The sequence below is a fragment of the Glossina fuscipes genome, unplaced genomic scaffold, assembly GCF_014805625.2.
Source record: "Glossina fuscipes isolate IAEA_lab_2018 unplaced genomic scaffold, Yale_Gfus_2 1, whole genome shotgun sequence".
NCBI classification, from domain to species: domain Eukaryota; kingdom Metazoa; phylum Arthropoda; class Insecta; order Diptera; family Glossinidae; genus Glossina; species Glossina fuscipes.
In genome coordinates this window covers 20,430,008-20,444,101 of record NW_023998415.1, presented here as the reverse complement: position 1 = coordinate 20,444,101, position 14,094 = coordinate 20,430,008, and the positions used below count along the sequence as shown (strand labels likewise).

The following is a 14,094-nucleotide window of genomic DNA, read 5'->3' as shown; positions in this document are numbered from 1 at the left end:
TATATAAGCCCTTATTACTGTACATCTGAAAATTGTTTATTCCTTCATTCATTTCTGGTCTGGTTCTATAATGTACACTGATTTCTGCTGTACAGCAATAAACTGGATCTTAAGTCTTGATTCGACTCTTTATCTATCATTAATATTACAAACGTGACATGTTTGCAAAATGTCGATTGTTTAAAGTTGCGGTTGTGTGTGCAATCTAAGTGATCGTAGAATGACTGCCGAGTGAAGACTCAATTAGATTGACATTAGTAGTGCCTCGTAGAGTGAGAATTATTTTAATTCTCTTTACTATAACGAGAAAAGGACCCACGTGACATGGCATGGCATGACACATATCTTCAAAAAGCTTTATGTAAGCACTTATGACATCCTATTAATTGGATAGTTTATGTTTTTTTTTTCTAATCTAAATAGTTGCACAATAGTGTAACTATAGTGTAACAATAGTGTAACTATAGTGTAACTATAGTGTAACTATTGTGCAACTATCCAAATTTTTCAGATAATACTTTTTTCTTTTTGTTTTCATTGGTTTAACTGGTCTCTTAAGTTGTCAAAAAAAGTGATAGGGGGTGTGGTCAAATCTTGAACGGTTCAAAAAGTCGATACTCCCAGCATTACTACACAACTAGCAGTAGTACGAATACTTGAAACGTAGATTAGATACGTTTTTATCGAAACATGATTTTTAAAGCGAGCCAGATGTCTCCAGCAATTTTCATAGCTTGGAAGTAACGTTCTAAGGCGAAGTGGCTTTGGTTTTTTTTTTTTTTTTTTTTTTTTTTTTTTTTTTTTTTTTTTTTTTTTGTTAAAAACTGAAATCCTTCATCCATATATGTGCTAGCAAAAGACAAATCAATATTTTTGATATTTGTAGGGATGTAAACTAAAGTGATATTTTTTCTTTTTTCTTGTTTCTTCCCACCCTCGAACGATAAGAGTACCCGTCTTCTTAAGTCTTTGGCAGCATTCAGAAGGTAGCTTCCCCGACTTTATTAAGTACATTCTTGCTTACCATCATCATTGATCTTATGATCAGCTTTAGTATATATGAAATGTTTGTGATTTCAGTTTAAAATTCTAAACCTGATCGAACATCGCCTTCTTCGTCCTTCTTCGTGTAATGCGGGTGATGACTATTTCCCTTATCCCACAAATCAATTTGACAAATAAGAGGCAGATATTCAGGACGACCGAAATCTATCAAAGGATATGCTTGCAGTACAATATGAATTAAGAATGCTGCCGCTTTCGAAAGCAAGAAAAGCTTTATTTTTCCCCATCTTTCCATGTATATTTTATGGCCTGTGCCTTCATGCGCCTGTGTAAAAACGACAAAGTCGATTCGATAGAGTATCGATGCATATTTATTTATTGTTTTTTGATATTTTTCATAGTGGGCATAGAAAATGCGCTTGAATAGAACTTTTTTTTTCTCTTGGTTTAGACACAAATTTGCATCAGTTACACTACGTGCTGCAAATCTCCTTTGCCCTTTCATTTAAAAATACTTGACACATATGCTTCCGGTATTGTCGTACATATAATATTTCTCATATATAATTTTTTTTTTTTTTCTTTGTTAATACTTATTTAATGCGTAATAACCCTATCGGATATTATTACTCTGTTACATCGTCCCTGCCAATCCAAGAATATGATGAAAAATGCATTTTATTCAAGTTTCTCAATTGACGTCATGGCTTAATGTGGAAAGTTGTTTGAGTTTAACTCCATCTCGTTAGGGCGAAGTTTGTATCATCTTGGTTCGCTTTAGCTTTTTAGAAAATTTATTAAAAGAAAAAAAATATTCTTAATTAAATGAAAAAATAATTTTTCAAAATTTAGAGACGCATAAAACATAATATTTGAAATATCACTCAAGGTACTATTGCCGCCAATCGTATAGATTGGGAATTTCACTTAGTAGGGACTGGTAAAAATTGCAAGTCTTTCTGTAGTAAGTTTTAAAAGATAAACGTGCGAGAGGAACATTTTCTTTGGACGACTACTGTAAATGAGTAACCTAGAGCAAGAGTGCGAGCATACGTAGGCTATGCGACTTGACGCGACGCGACGCAGCGACAATCTAGCGCCAATGATAACGCAAAAGCCGAACAAAAATTACAAGAAAAAAAAAACAACAAAAACAATGAATAAAAGAAATAAATTCAATATCAATGCAAAAGTTCTACGTAAGAAAAAGAAAAAAAATTTGTGGGGTTTTAAAAAACCCAAACCCAAATTCGTTTTTTTTTAAAAAACTAAAAAAGAAAAAAAAAAAAAAAAAAAAACGAACGAAGAAAAGGAAAAATAAATAAAAAGAAAATTTGTAATAAAAATAAAAACATTGGCCATAGAGCACATGGAAGAAAAAAAGGCAGTAATTGTAAGACAACAGACAAAAACACAACTCAAAACGCAGCACAAACAAATCTGAATATAATGCAAACTATAAGAGAATCGCAACGAACCAAATGAATCGAACAAATAGATGGATTGTGTATGCACCGTAATGAATGGCAGTTCAGCACAGCACTGCTAGTAAACAGTTGTAATACATGGTATTGAGTGTTAGGACTTTTTGTGAGCGGCGCACAAAAAACGTTCAAATTTTTGTTATTGTTTTGCTGTTTTGCTGTTTTGCTGGTGCTGTTGCTGTTGCTGCTGCTGTTGCGGCCGTTGTTGCATTTGTTTGTTGTTATTGTTGTTATTGTTATTCCTAGTGGTTTTTATCGTTTGATGAAGCACAACGCAACAGATTCTCACTGAAAACAAGTCACAAACCGCTACGACAAATGATCAGCACAGATCAACCACAACGCACACCACAACACCCAGCCAGTAGAACAACAGTTATATGGAAGAGAGGAGGGCAGAAAAAACAAAAAATCCCAAAGCACCACAACAGCGTTTACTGAATTTAAAAACGACATTTGCGCCAGACAACAAAATTAGATGAAACTAAACAGTCAACCAATGAGGATATCGAGCAAGCGGGCTAGCGAGCGTTCGTCATGTCATGAACGTGCAAACGGAAATCAAAAGTGATCGTTACAAAAATTTCAAATCGATGAAAAGTGAGGGTGAATAAAATTACTGGAGTTTTATCTATCATATGTTTTTCTTTTTTTTTTGTTTTATTTTCTTACATTTGTATATATATATATATATATACATGTATGTGCGTGTGCGCGCGTTCTTTTCTTCTTTCAATGGGAAGAGCGTAGAAGTTGTTAAACAAAATGCGTAGTTTTCAACGCGGCTTCTTTTGTGGTGATCTAACGCTACGTTATCCTTATCATACTGACACTATATCAGTTCCTATGCTGTTGTTATGCATGCTTATGCTGCCGTTCCTTTTCATAGCCGTGATCGAAGTGATACGTTTGTGTCATAATTTTCGAGTGCGTTTGTATGCGCGTAACATCAGCCATAGTTTGGGTTGCTTTAGTTTCGGTTTCATAGCCACCTATCTGAGCACTGAGTTAGCGAAGAATGTAATTCATCGCCTGCGGCCGCATTTCTATGCTGCTTGTCAGCCACGTATGCCCGATGGCTCCACATGTGAGGATTACAAAAATCGCATTCTATACGTTGAACAATATTATTGCTCCAATCGTAATCTATCCACACGTCAGCTACGTGAATTGTATGTCTCCTTTCCCAGTGCACATTCGAGTTTGTCATTCTATGCCATGTTATTTTTGGCCTTTTACCTGCATGCCGTTTGGCGCCAGGGACGTGGTGTATGTCGTGTCTTACGTCACATGTTGCAATTTCTTATGGTCTCGTTAGCCTGGTTTATAACGTTGAGTCGCGTAGCCGATTATTGGCATCATTGGTCGGATGTGTTGGCGGGCGCTGTAATGGGTATCATATATGCCAGCCTGAGTGCCTTATATGTGGGTCGTTTATACTGGCATGCAAACTTCACAAGCAGCAATAGTCAAACCTCGAAAACGCGTAAAAATCTATTCAAACGTACTTTGCAACATGTTGCTACGTCAACGGCAAACTGCTCTACACCGCAACTGCAGCATCAAGTCTTAGCTCAGTCAACTGCTGGAAATGCACAAGCCAAAGAGCATCTTATGTCTAGCTCGAACGACTGCATCGAATGGAAATCACAAGCCATCTTACCTACATAACATAAATATTAACAATTGCGATGGTAATGGCTGGAGTCAGTCTCGCCTGACTTGACTGCCTCAACACATGATCCATAATAAATAACATAAAAAGGGAAGAAATAATTTACATAATTTATCTCTCTTGTGTCTATTTATAAACTTGCATCAAACGCCTAAACCCACCCGTGTAAAGATGAGGCAATGTGTAATAAGTATTTCTGTATGTGTGTGTGTGTGTGTGTGTGCGTGTGTGTGTGTGTTATGTGTATGTGTGTATGCGTGTGTGTATGTACATGTATTTGTTTATATGAATATTTATGTATGCACGTGTGTGCACATATTCACTAAAAGCGCGTATCATTTCGCTATAACGTAACTTTTAACAGACAATACAATTATTTTGTAATTGAGTATTTATTATTTTACGTATTTATTGGAATGTGATAAGGATTGTGTATGCATGCGTCCATGTATTTATATATATATATGTATATATATATATATTGTATGAGTGCGGAAAATTATCAAATATATCGTTAACTTTACGCCGCGCTAGCCCTTGTGAGACAAGTCCGCGTACAAATTTACTTACTTATTGTACTCACTTAAAAACATATACACGATCTGTTCTTGTGTTTTTACTTTTCATTTTTGCTATTCAAGTGCTTACGAAAACTTTATAATTCCCATAAATTCCCCGATATTGAGAGCGATAATGTGTGCAAGGAAAAAATCAATATTGTAAATTAAGCCAAATTTATTGATGGCGATTTGTTAACACTATATGTGGTCTCTACTGTTCAAGTCGCTGAAATGAAATAGTTATTGGACAACGGTTACGATGCATTGTGCTCTGCTCTGTTGTGCTGTGTTGTTTTGTATACACCTTTATATCCCACGACTATAAGCTACGGGTATACTAACTTTCTTGTTCGGTATGCGATTCGTAGAAATATATATATCACGAACGCTATGTATGTACATGAGAAAAGAAGACTTAACGTTGATTTTACGACATCTTTTTTCTTCGCCACTCTGTTAGATACACCTTCACTGCAAGCATTGCCTATGCATTAATTTGTGAGGAAATTTGTGTAAATGCTTTAAAAGAACAGAAAAATTGCGAAATAATGAGCAATTTGTCGAAATCATTGATTGATTGCTTAAGTAAGCCATAGGATGACCGTCGATTCTTCATTAATAGCGAGCTATTACTTGATAAATATTAGATATAGATATCGCATAATAAACAAATATTCGACTGAATCATCGATTAGATCGATTTCATTGGCGATCAAAATTCATTCTGATTTTTTGGACATAAAAATAAAAGCCCCATTAAATTAATTTCTCAATTAGAGAGGCTTTAGTGATAGATAAGCTTGCAGGTCGAAGCATTTCTTCGAAATGAAAATCTATGCAAAGCAATCCTTTAATAAATTTACAAAAATTTAATTAATCCTTACTGTGCCTAAATCTGATCTGTGTAAATATAGTGATTCATGTTTTCTTCCGAGTTTTCCACATGGTTTCATCTCTTTTTTTATGTAACTATCTTACATTTACTTACGGTAAACATCGGCTTAGATAGTCGACACTATATATGTTTGATGCATAATCGAGCAGAAAGCCTAACACGCACTGATACGAATAAGATGGAATCCGGATACAAAATGATGCATAGATTCGTAGGATATTTTTTTTTCCCCCGAAACTCAACTTCACTACGAAAAAATATTAAAGATTGTTAAGCTGCAACAATATGTTTCGAATATTTTTTTTTGCTATCTTTTCGTACCTAAATAATATATATATATATATATCTATATATGCGATAATTTATAGAAATGAAATCATCCCAATGACATATGTCGTTAAATAGAAAAAAACTTGAATGGCTTTCTGTACGTGTTGAGTGTATAAGATTCGTCTTAAAATGAATATAGTTTTTTTTTTTTTTTTATAGTTGTTATATCTTAAGTCGTTGCTTTTAATTTATACAAAAATATGTTATATAAATAAATTTCGAAAATCTAAGCTTGACTGAAGAATTATCTGGAATATATAGGAGGTCTACAGTTTAATACACAAAAAATGAATAAATATATTTATATACATTTAAATATATATGCATAAGAAAATAACTGTGCGTGAAGTCTCGGATACGAAATTATAAAGGAAATAAGTGGTGATATGATTGAACAGAGATCTTATTCGAAAATATATTACTTTTTACTTTAACTTTGTTTCGACCTGAAACATTGCATACAAAATATGTTGCTCGTATATGTCAACTAACATGCATAGTTGGTGTGTTCTTTCTTGCTCAGCCTATTCATTAATGAAACAGTCTGAACTGGAAAGAGTTTGAGCGTAAGAAATTTCACTCGAGTTCACGGGCGCAGTACAAACGTGATTAGATGCAATTAGATTATGTTAGTAACTTGTGGTGTATTGGGTGCGGAAATAGATTTGCAAAGAATCCTTTTTAGCTTTGATAAACTTTAAAAAAAATTCTTTTTCTTGTTTTTTTTTTTTTTAGACCATTCTGTCCAGCGAAGCTACTTTAAAACGCAGTTAACTTAAACGCTCGTAGCTTAATAACTTAGTCAAGCTTAAAACTTACTGAAATGTTCATTCTTTGCATTGCGTAAAGCCAAGGTCTTTAGCTACATTAGTTCTCCAAAAAATGAAGATTTTCTTTATCCAAATAGTAATGTTAGCAAGCGTTTGTAACCACACGGTTTTTTGCGTTTTTAACAAGTATCGAGTATCAAAAGATTCGCTTATATTTCGCGAAGCAGTTGATTGATTGACGGTGAGGTTGGATTCGAATATCTGTAATGAGCAAAAACCGCAGAAGGCATACGATTTCAGTCTCCACAATACTAATAAACGCTACGATATACGAATACATTATATATAAGATGAACTGATCCACAAAAAAAAAAAAAAAGAAAAGAAAAATCATTTAAAGACCTTCAATAGAGGAAAGCGAATTTTTCATATTTAATTTATTTAATATACTTATTTTAAGAATAATTTTCATCAGTTATAGCTATTGTGTGAAGTTTTGAAAGAAAAGGTTCTATTAACACTTTTAACTAAATTGAAACCTTTTTTTTTTTTTTATTAAACTCAGCAGTATTTTCGCTTACATTCGGCTAGTTACTTTTTTTTCGCAACAGATATATATATATATATATATATATATATAGATTTATTTAAGGCAATGATTATTCAAGATTCCATTTAATCATGATTATAGTTTTTCAACTTTAATTTATTTAATAAATATTACTTAGCTAAGCTAATTTTTGCAATTTTTAAATTAATATCATATTTAGCAATAAACATAACAATAGCAATAACAAACATTTGTACACGTTTATGAAATAAATAGAATGGTATGAAATATTTATTAGAATATTAAAAAGAGAAATAAAAAAGATAAATGTACTAAAAGTCAATAAACTAATATAAGAATCTGTTTATATTGCAAGAATTCTTCGATAAAGAATTTCTTAAGAGATTTTTCCGGCTCTTTCTTTCAACCAACGTCAACAGCCAGCAGAGAGAGTATATTAAATTTCTTAAATATATGTAAAGCGGATATGCGTATCTGAAATTACATCACATACACATAGGTTGGATTACTTTACCATATATATATAGACCAAATTCAAGATGATTTAATATTTATATGTCTGTCTGTATTATGATGTTATAAAGACAACTGTATAATGTCTTGCCTAGAGACAACTATAAAAATGTGCCTTCAAATTCCCTTCTATCGTACACTTTCTATTTACGTTGATTTCAAAAATTATGCAAATTGATTTATGAGTCTTCTCGAAGTTAACAAAGCAAGCTTAAGTTTTTTTAAACTATAATTTCTAAATTTAGCCAGCCAAAATTTGCCCATAAGCTAGGAACTTATGAGTTTTGGACTCTCATTGTTGTTTATTAAAGACCATAAGTAAGCGTCAAGTTCAAGTGTCAATCCCAGTAATGGGCTAACAAGCCTTTGGATAGCCTTTGCTTTGCTACATCTACGTATAAATAAAGCCACGAGCCGTATTTTCACAATGTCATCGCTCACCAGTCACAACAAAAATAATCTTCCATTTCCTCTCTCTCTTTCTTTCTCTCTCTCTTTCTTTCTCTCTCTCTTTCTTTCTCTCTCTCTTTCTATCTCTCTCTCTAACTTTCTCTCTCTTTCTTTCTTTCTCTTTCTCTCTCTCTCTCTCTCTCTCTCTCTCTCTCTCTCTCTCTCTCTGTCTCTCTCTCTCTCTGTCTCTCTCTCTCTCCTGCGTCATAATGACTACATATTAGGCTTTACCACGTTTCATGATAACTCTTTTATAGGGTGAGATCTAAAATATAGGCATATGTGGTCCAAACTCTTCACGATTAAGTTTCGTGCTAAATTGCTACTGTGAACCAATTTTCATCGTAAAATATTAAAAATTATAGCCCTCTTGTATCTAAGGGTTAAATATTTCATGACGATGCTTGTATGCGGCGATAATTAAAAAAATAGACCTACGTGATTCAAATTTGATACAGATAAGTTTTATATCAAATATTGTTCTTCGAAATAGTTCTCATCATAAAATATCCTAAATTTAACGTTTTTGTTATATAGGGGATCTATAAAATAAGCCTTCGTAGTCCGGATTCGTTAATATTTATGTCAAATTATTATTATGAACGAATTTTCATCAAGAAATATTAAAAATTAGGCCTTTTTACCATATAAAGCTTCAGTTTTCCTAAAAATGGTTATTCGGCAATGGATTCAAAAAATCGCCACATCCAAGCCAAAGTTTTCACACAAACTTGGGAATACCGAAATATTTTCACGATTTTTGTCTCGAAAATCCAAAAAATTATAACATGTTTACTTGTAATGACCTATAAAAATAAAGCGTTAAATGAAGATTGGGTGAGAATGTGATTCGATTCCAACCGGTTTCAATAACGTATAAGCCAAAAAACACCAATATATCAAATCCCATCCAAATGTCTCGAAAATTGTAACCCGTATTTTAAACATAAACAAACAGGACGGATAGACAAGGTTAAATCGATTCTGAATCGATTGATAGGACAAAAAGCGGGTCTAGCTTAAGCCCTCCTGGGTGTTACATTCGTTCGCTCCAACTTAACATACTCTGTACCCCAAGTTATGTAGACTGTAAAAATGCCCTTTTATTTGTAACATATCTGTAATGTCTTGTGAATGGCTACGTTACGTTTTTTAGCTTGAACAGAAATTTACAAGGTGTTGCATGCCGTCTTCATTACAAAACTTGTGTCATGCGATTTTAAATATCCCATCATATTGTATATAATAGTAACAATGCATTAATTAGTACATATGCGCATGAGTAGCTGAATAGGTACGAACCAGAACCAGCGCGTCAGTATTCGCGAGTTCAAATCTCAAGTGGGGTAGATTATGCTTTGGTTGTAACTATAGTGAGCGCTCAGTCGATAAAGGCATAACGGTTACCGATTGGGCGCACACCCACTAAGCTGCAGCCAACTTCCTATCTCTTTCTTCTTCGTTATTCTCTTCTGGCCGCCACCACTTTAGCTCTGGTAAGCAAAAATTCGACCGATTACGTACACTTGTTGCTGATCAGCATGGAACTACCATACAATGAATCAATGCTTCAATAATTCTCGCTGCTAAATACGAAAACTCCTTCTTTTTTTTTTCTCTCTCCTCCAAGAATGACATATATTTTGATGTGAAATATTTTTTTTTTTATACCTTTTCTAAGAGAAGGATTTTTTAAGGCCGTCAAAATGTGCTTAAGTTTTTTCAGTGGCATCATCATTCGCTCCATATCCTTTTTCCTTGGCATTCCATTAGCATTTGCTAAAGGCTGCATTAGAACATTGCGGTTGCTGGGCGTCGCAATCTTACTCAGGTAAATTTACGATTTCCGATTATCGAGAGTAATCGTTAGAATTTTTGGATATATTCTGATTATAACCACTTACTTCTTCCGAGCGTTCACTACGTCCAGGATCATCGTTGCCCGTTCAAGCAAAACTCAATGCGTAACCATCAAATGATATTCAGGTTTTTGCACTGTTTCGAAAGAAGCGAAAGAAGGGTTAGCGAAGCCGCTGTAACAAGTAAATAACATGAAATTTTTATGAACGTCATTAGCACGTTAAGATCCTGGCTAAATGTAATGTGGAATTTTTGTTGCAGATGACTTCTTTGCGTTAGTTCCGAGAATTATTGACCGACGTGTCTGCGACCGATGTTAATGCAGAACAGCTCTTCAATAATTGTAAAATAAGTAAAATCCTTCGAATGAAAATAATATTGAAAGAGGAGAGAGGAGTACTATTACATGTCATATTGTAATACCAATCGAGTAAATTGTACAATTATTTTTATAAATTGAATAAAGACAATGTTTTTTTTTTTTTTTTCTTTATATATTTATTTTATTTCTTTCAATTTATTAAATCATTCATTTTATTGATGTAAATGCAATTTCTGTCCTCTTTTTATTTTTTATTTATTTATTTATTTATTTTTTTTTTTTTGATAATCAATTTTCGAAAAAGATTATTATATATTTATTTATTTGCTTTCATTATAAATGAAGAGCATATAAAAAATGTCTATTATGAAAGAAAATAACCGTATAATCCTTTTTAAAGCAAAAGAGTTGACAATTTCATATTATTTGTCGATTCACTTGAATTACAAGCAATTCGTGTGCCAAAGTGTATGTTTTTATTTATTTTCCATAAGGATATGAATGTGAATATGAATGGTAGGAAGATCCTTAAAAGATGCACTAAAACTTTATCCCCTCTACGTAACTAAGCAGAAGAAGGCGAATTTCACTTACTTACATATAACTATTTTAAGTATCAATCTAATGTCGTTTGCGAGAGTTACTCTTTTTGAAACGAAAAACAGAAGAAAAAAAATTGTGTATCAATGATTAACTTTTTCCCCCTTCATCTCCCTCTTCCCGGTACTTTATCTTTTCAATGCAAAAATTAAAAAAAAAAAAAAAAAAAGAGAAAGAGAAAGAGAAAGAAAAAGAAAAAGAAAAAGAAAAAGAAAAAAAGAAGAAGAAGAAAAAGAATATTCTAAAAACATTTTTATTTTTTTAACAATGAATGCACCTGAATGAATGCGAAAGCGTATACACGCAACAAAACTGTAGTTGAAAAGGAAAAAGAAAAATAAAGAAAATATTGAACAAAAAAGAGATTTGTTACATATATATATGTATATATATATATATATATGGGGAAGACATAGAAACAAATTTGTTCAATAAAACGTATCATCGGTAACTCATCAACTTGCACCCAAGGATATATGCGTCAATGTTTGCGCGTATGTATGTCCCTGTTTATATATTACAAGTATCTAAAGCTATATTTCTACATACATTGGACTGCATTGTAATTTCTCGTATTTTGTGTGCAAACGTGCATGCATTTGTTAGGATTTTCCGTAATTTTTCTGCCTTTATTCTAAAATCTACTTTTGTGTCACATCCCTTTCACTTATACAAACGCTACGAGAGAAGGAGAGATGGAAAGCCAAAAAAAAAAAAAAAAGAAGCAACAAAAAATACAAAGCCAAATCAGTTCGGCATTTCATAGGTAAGAGAACAAAGTAATCTTTCCAAGAGACATTGAACCGGTAAAAAATATCGTATGAAATTTTTATATTTAAAGTTGACAGGAAATTTTTGCGTGCTTGCTTTTTAAATGTATTCCTTTGCACAAAGTTTTTTAAAAAAATATCGATAATTTTAAAAATAACTCTAACATGCCGTTTAAGATTTCATCGAAAACATTTTTTTTCTTTTGTTTTTTTTTTTTTAAACGTTATGAACTATAAATAAACGATTCGATGTCAAATAATATTTGCTTAATAAACATGCTATTTAAGTTTATCTCTTACGGATTACGATTCAAATACCATTGCAGCAGTTTTTTTGTCATTCTTCATACTTGGCAACATTCTTGGATTTTAAGCAATTTTCACGAAAATGAAAAGCAAACACTTTTCAAAAATCATCGTAGATGAGTGTTACGATCACGATAAGGCTATCTAAAGATTTAGATTTAGAAAGAGAACGACTTCTGCCCCTAGTTGTGCAGCCCGAATTCGGTTAGAACTGTAATATAAAACTGGGTTTTGTCTCATAAAAACTTGTAATTTATTGCTCTAAAGGAGAGATCATGATAATCAGATCAGAAGAAATAAAATCAGAGCCGCCACGAGACAGCAAATACACATTGCTTTAACCCGATATCATCCTATCACAAATACTATTTGAGAAAAATGATTTTCATTCAAGGAACACAGTTTATACAGATAATAGCCAAAGCAAGGAAGATGGAGACGCAGATTAGATGAATTGCAGAATGGCTGGAAAAAATATATTATTTATTTGCTTCCATAAACAATCCAGTTCTCGAAGAATATTAATTTGCGAGACTTTCTATCCGTCTTTCCATTCTTCGATGATGGACGCAACCAATCCACTCCGTTTGTAATCGTTGAAAGGAAGAAGCAACACAATTTTAAAAATGAATCGAAAAGATTCCAAAAATTTATTTCAACAATTTGCAATTGATGACAATTATTGTATTGAAAATTGTTTTTAAAATTCATTTGGAAGCCATATGCAACGTTCAATACAACTGCTTATCATCGATTCCTAATGGGATGTTACTCATTTCAGGAGAAGAACTTGTGATCTAACACAATCAAACCAGTAAATAAAAACGAGTAGAAATATTGTATGAGTCCAGTTTGGATTATTAAATACTCTACACTACTTCGCTTGATACAGTTATTTATATAGCGACTTTTTTAAAATATGACTTTCTATGGAGATTGGTCGAAAAAATGGCCAGGTTCGAAACGTTTTCTGCAGCTCTCATCCGTGCATCAAAATACGTCGTTGTATCAAATATCATGAAAATAACGCAAAAATTGAGGCCTACAGGATGAACACAACAAAACAGGGACAGAGGGACAGGGAAGCTCAGGTCGACAAGGGAAGTGATTTTGAGTCCATAGTCCGTCTGGGTGCTCTATACATCCAAACAAATTTAATATATTATCCCGCACCGCAAGGGTATTAAGGTATTAATTAGAAATCAGTCATGATACTTACACAACTGCATGATGCACCATAATTGAAAACTTACAACTATTTGCAAAAGTAGCAATAAGTGCAAAAATCGTAACAACAATGCAGCAGCTTTTCTTATGAAATACCGCACAAGTGTATGTTAAGGGCACGCGGTTTCGGTTGATCCAATGGATAGACAGCACTTAGCACAGACCTATTGAACCTCATGGATATTGCCCAGCAATTCCATTATTCCGCATGCGTAACATGCGGTAATACGCAAAAGAATTACCACACCATTGTCACATGACTTAGCCGCACGCATTTACTTTCGCACGTTTATAAGCCGTGACGTAGAAAGATGAAATTACATGCGCTGCTTGCTTGTTAATTGGAAATAAAAGTTGCAAAAGGAGATGATCGGTCCAAGAAACTGCAAGGCATGGTTGCACAAGGTGACCATTTCAATTTAAAACTACTCTTGGTGTAAAAGTGATCTTAATTCACAAATGTCGACATTTTACAACAAAACTAAACCGCGATCTTTTCACTTTCTTTACATATCATCTACACGATCTTACAATCTTTGCTAGCACGTCTCTTATTGCGCAATGCTTACGAAGAATTTGATTTGTCCATTCTTTAGGTAATGTATATACGGCGTGAAAGTCGACCCAATCAAGTCCGTGGCTTCCTGTCGGCTGTTCCACTCGGGATAGCAAAATGCCAGCAGGACAGTTGCAATTTGTACAAACTGCCTCAGTGTTAGCCGCAGACAATCTGTCCATGCAAAGATCCAATAGTAA

General features: G+C 33.3%; 2 protein-coding genes across 3 annotated transcripts in view; both read left to right on the top strand.

The window, feature by feature from the left end:
* LOC119645097 (uncharacterized protein DDB_G0283357) overlaps window positions 1–14,094 on the top strand; it is a 678,949-nt gene that overhangs the window by 491,182 nt on the left and 173,673 nt on the right. The window lies entirely within an intron of this gene.
* On the top strand, window positions 2,382–6,645 carry LOC119645096 (putative phosphatidate phosphatase). Its single transcript, XM_038044998.1, has 2 exons — window positions 2,382–3,089; window positions 3,233–6,645. The coding sequence occupies exon 2, from the start codon at window positions 3,255–3,257 to the stop codon at window positions 4,158–4,160; it is 906 nt and encodes a 301-aa protein (XP_037900926.1). The 5' UTR covers window positions 2,382–3,089; window positions 3,233–3,254; the 3' UTR covers window positions 4,161–6,645.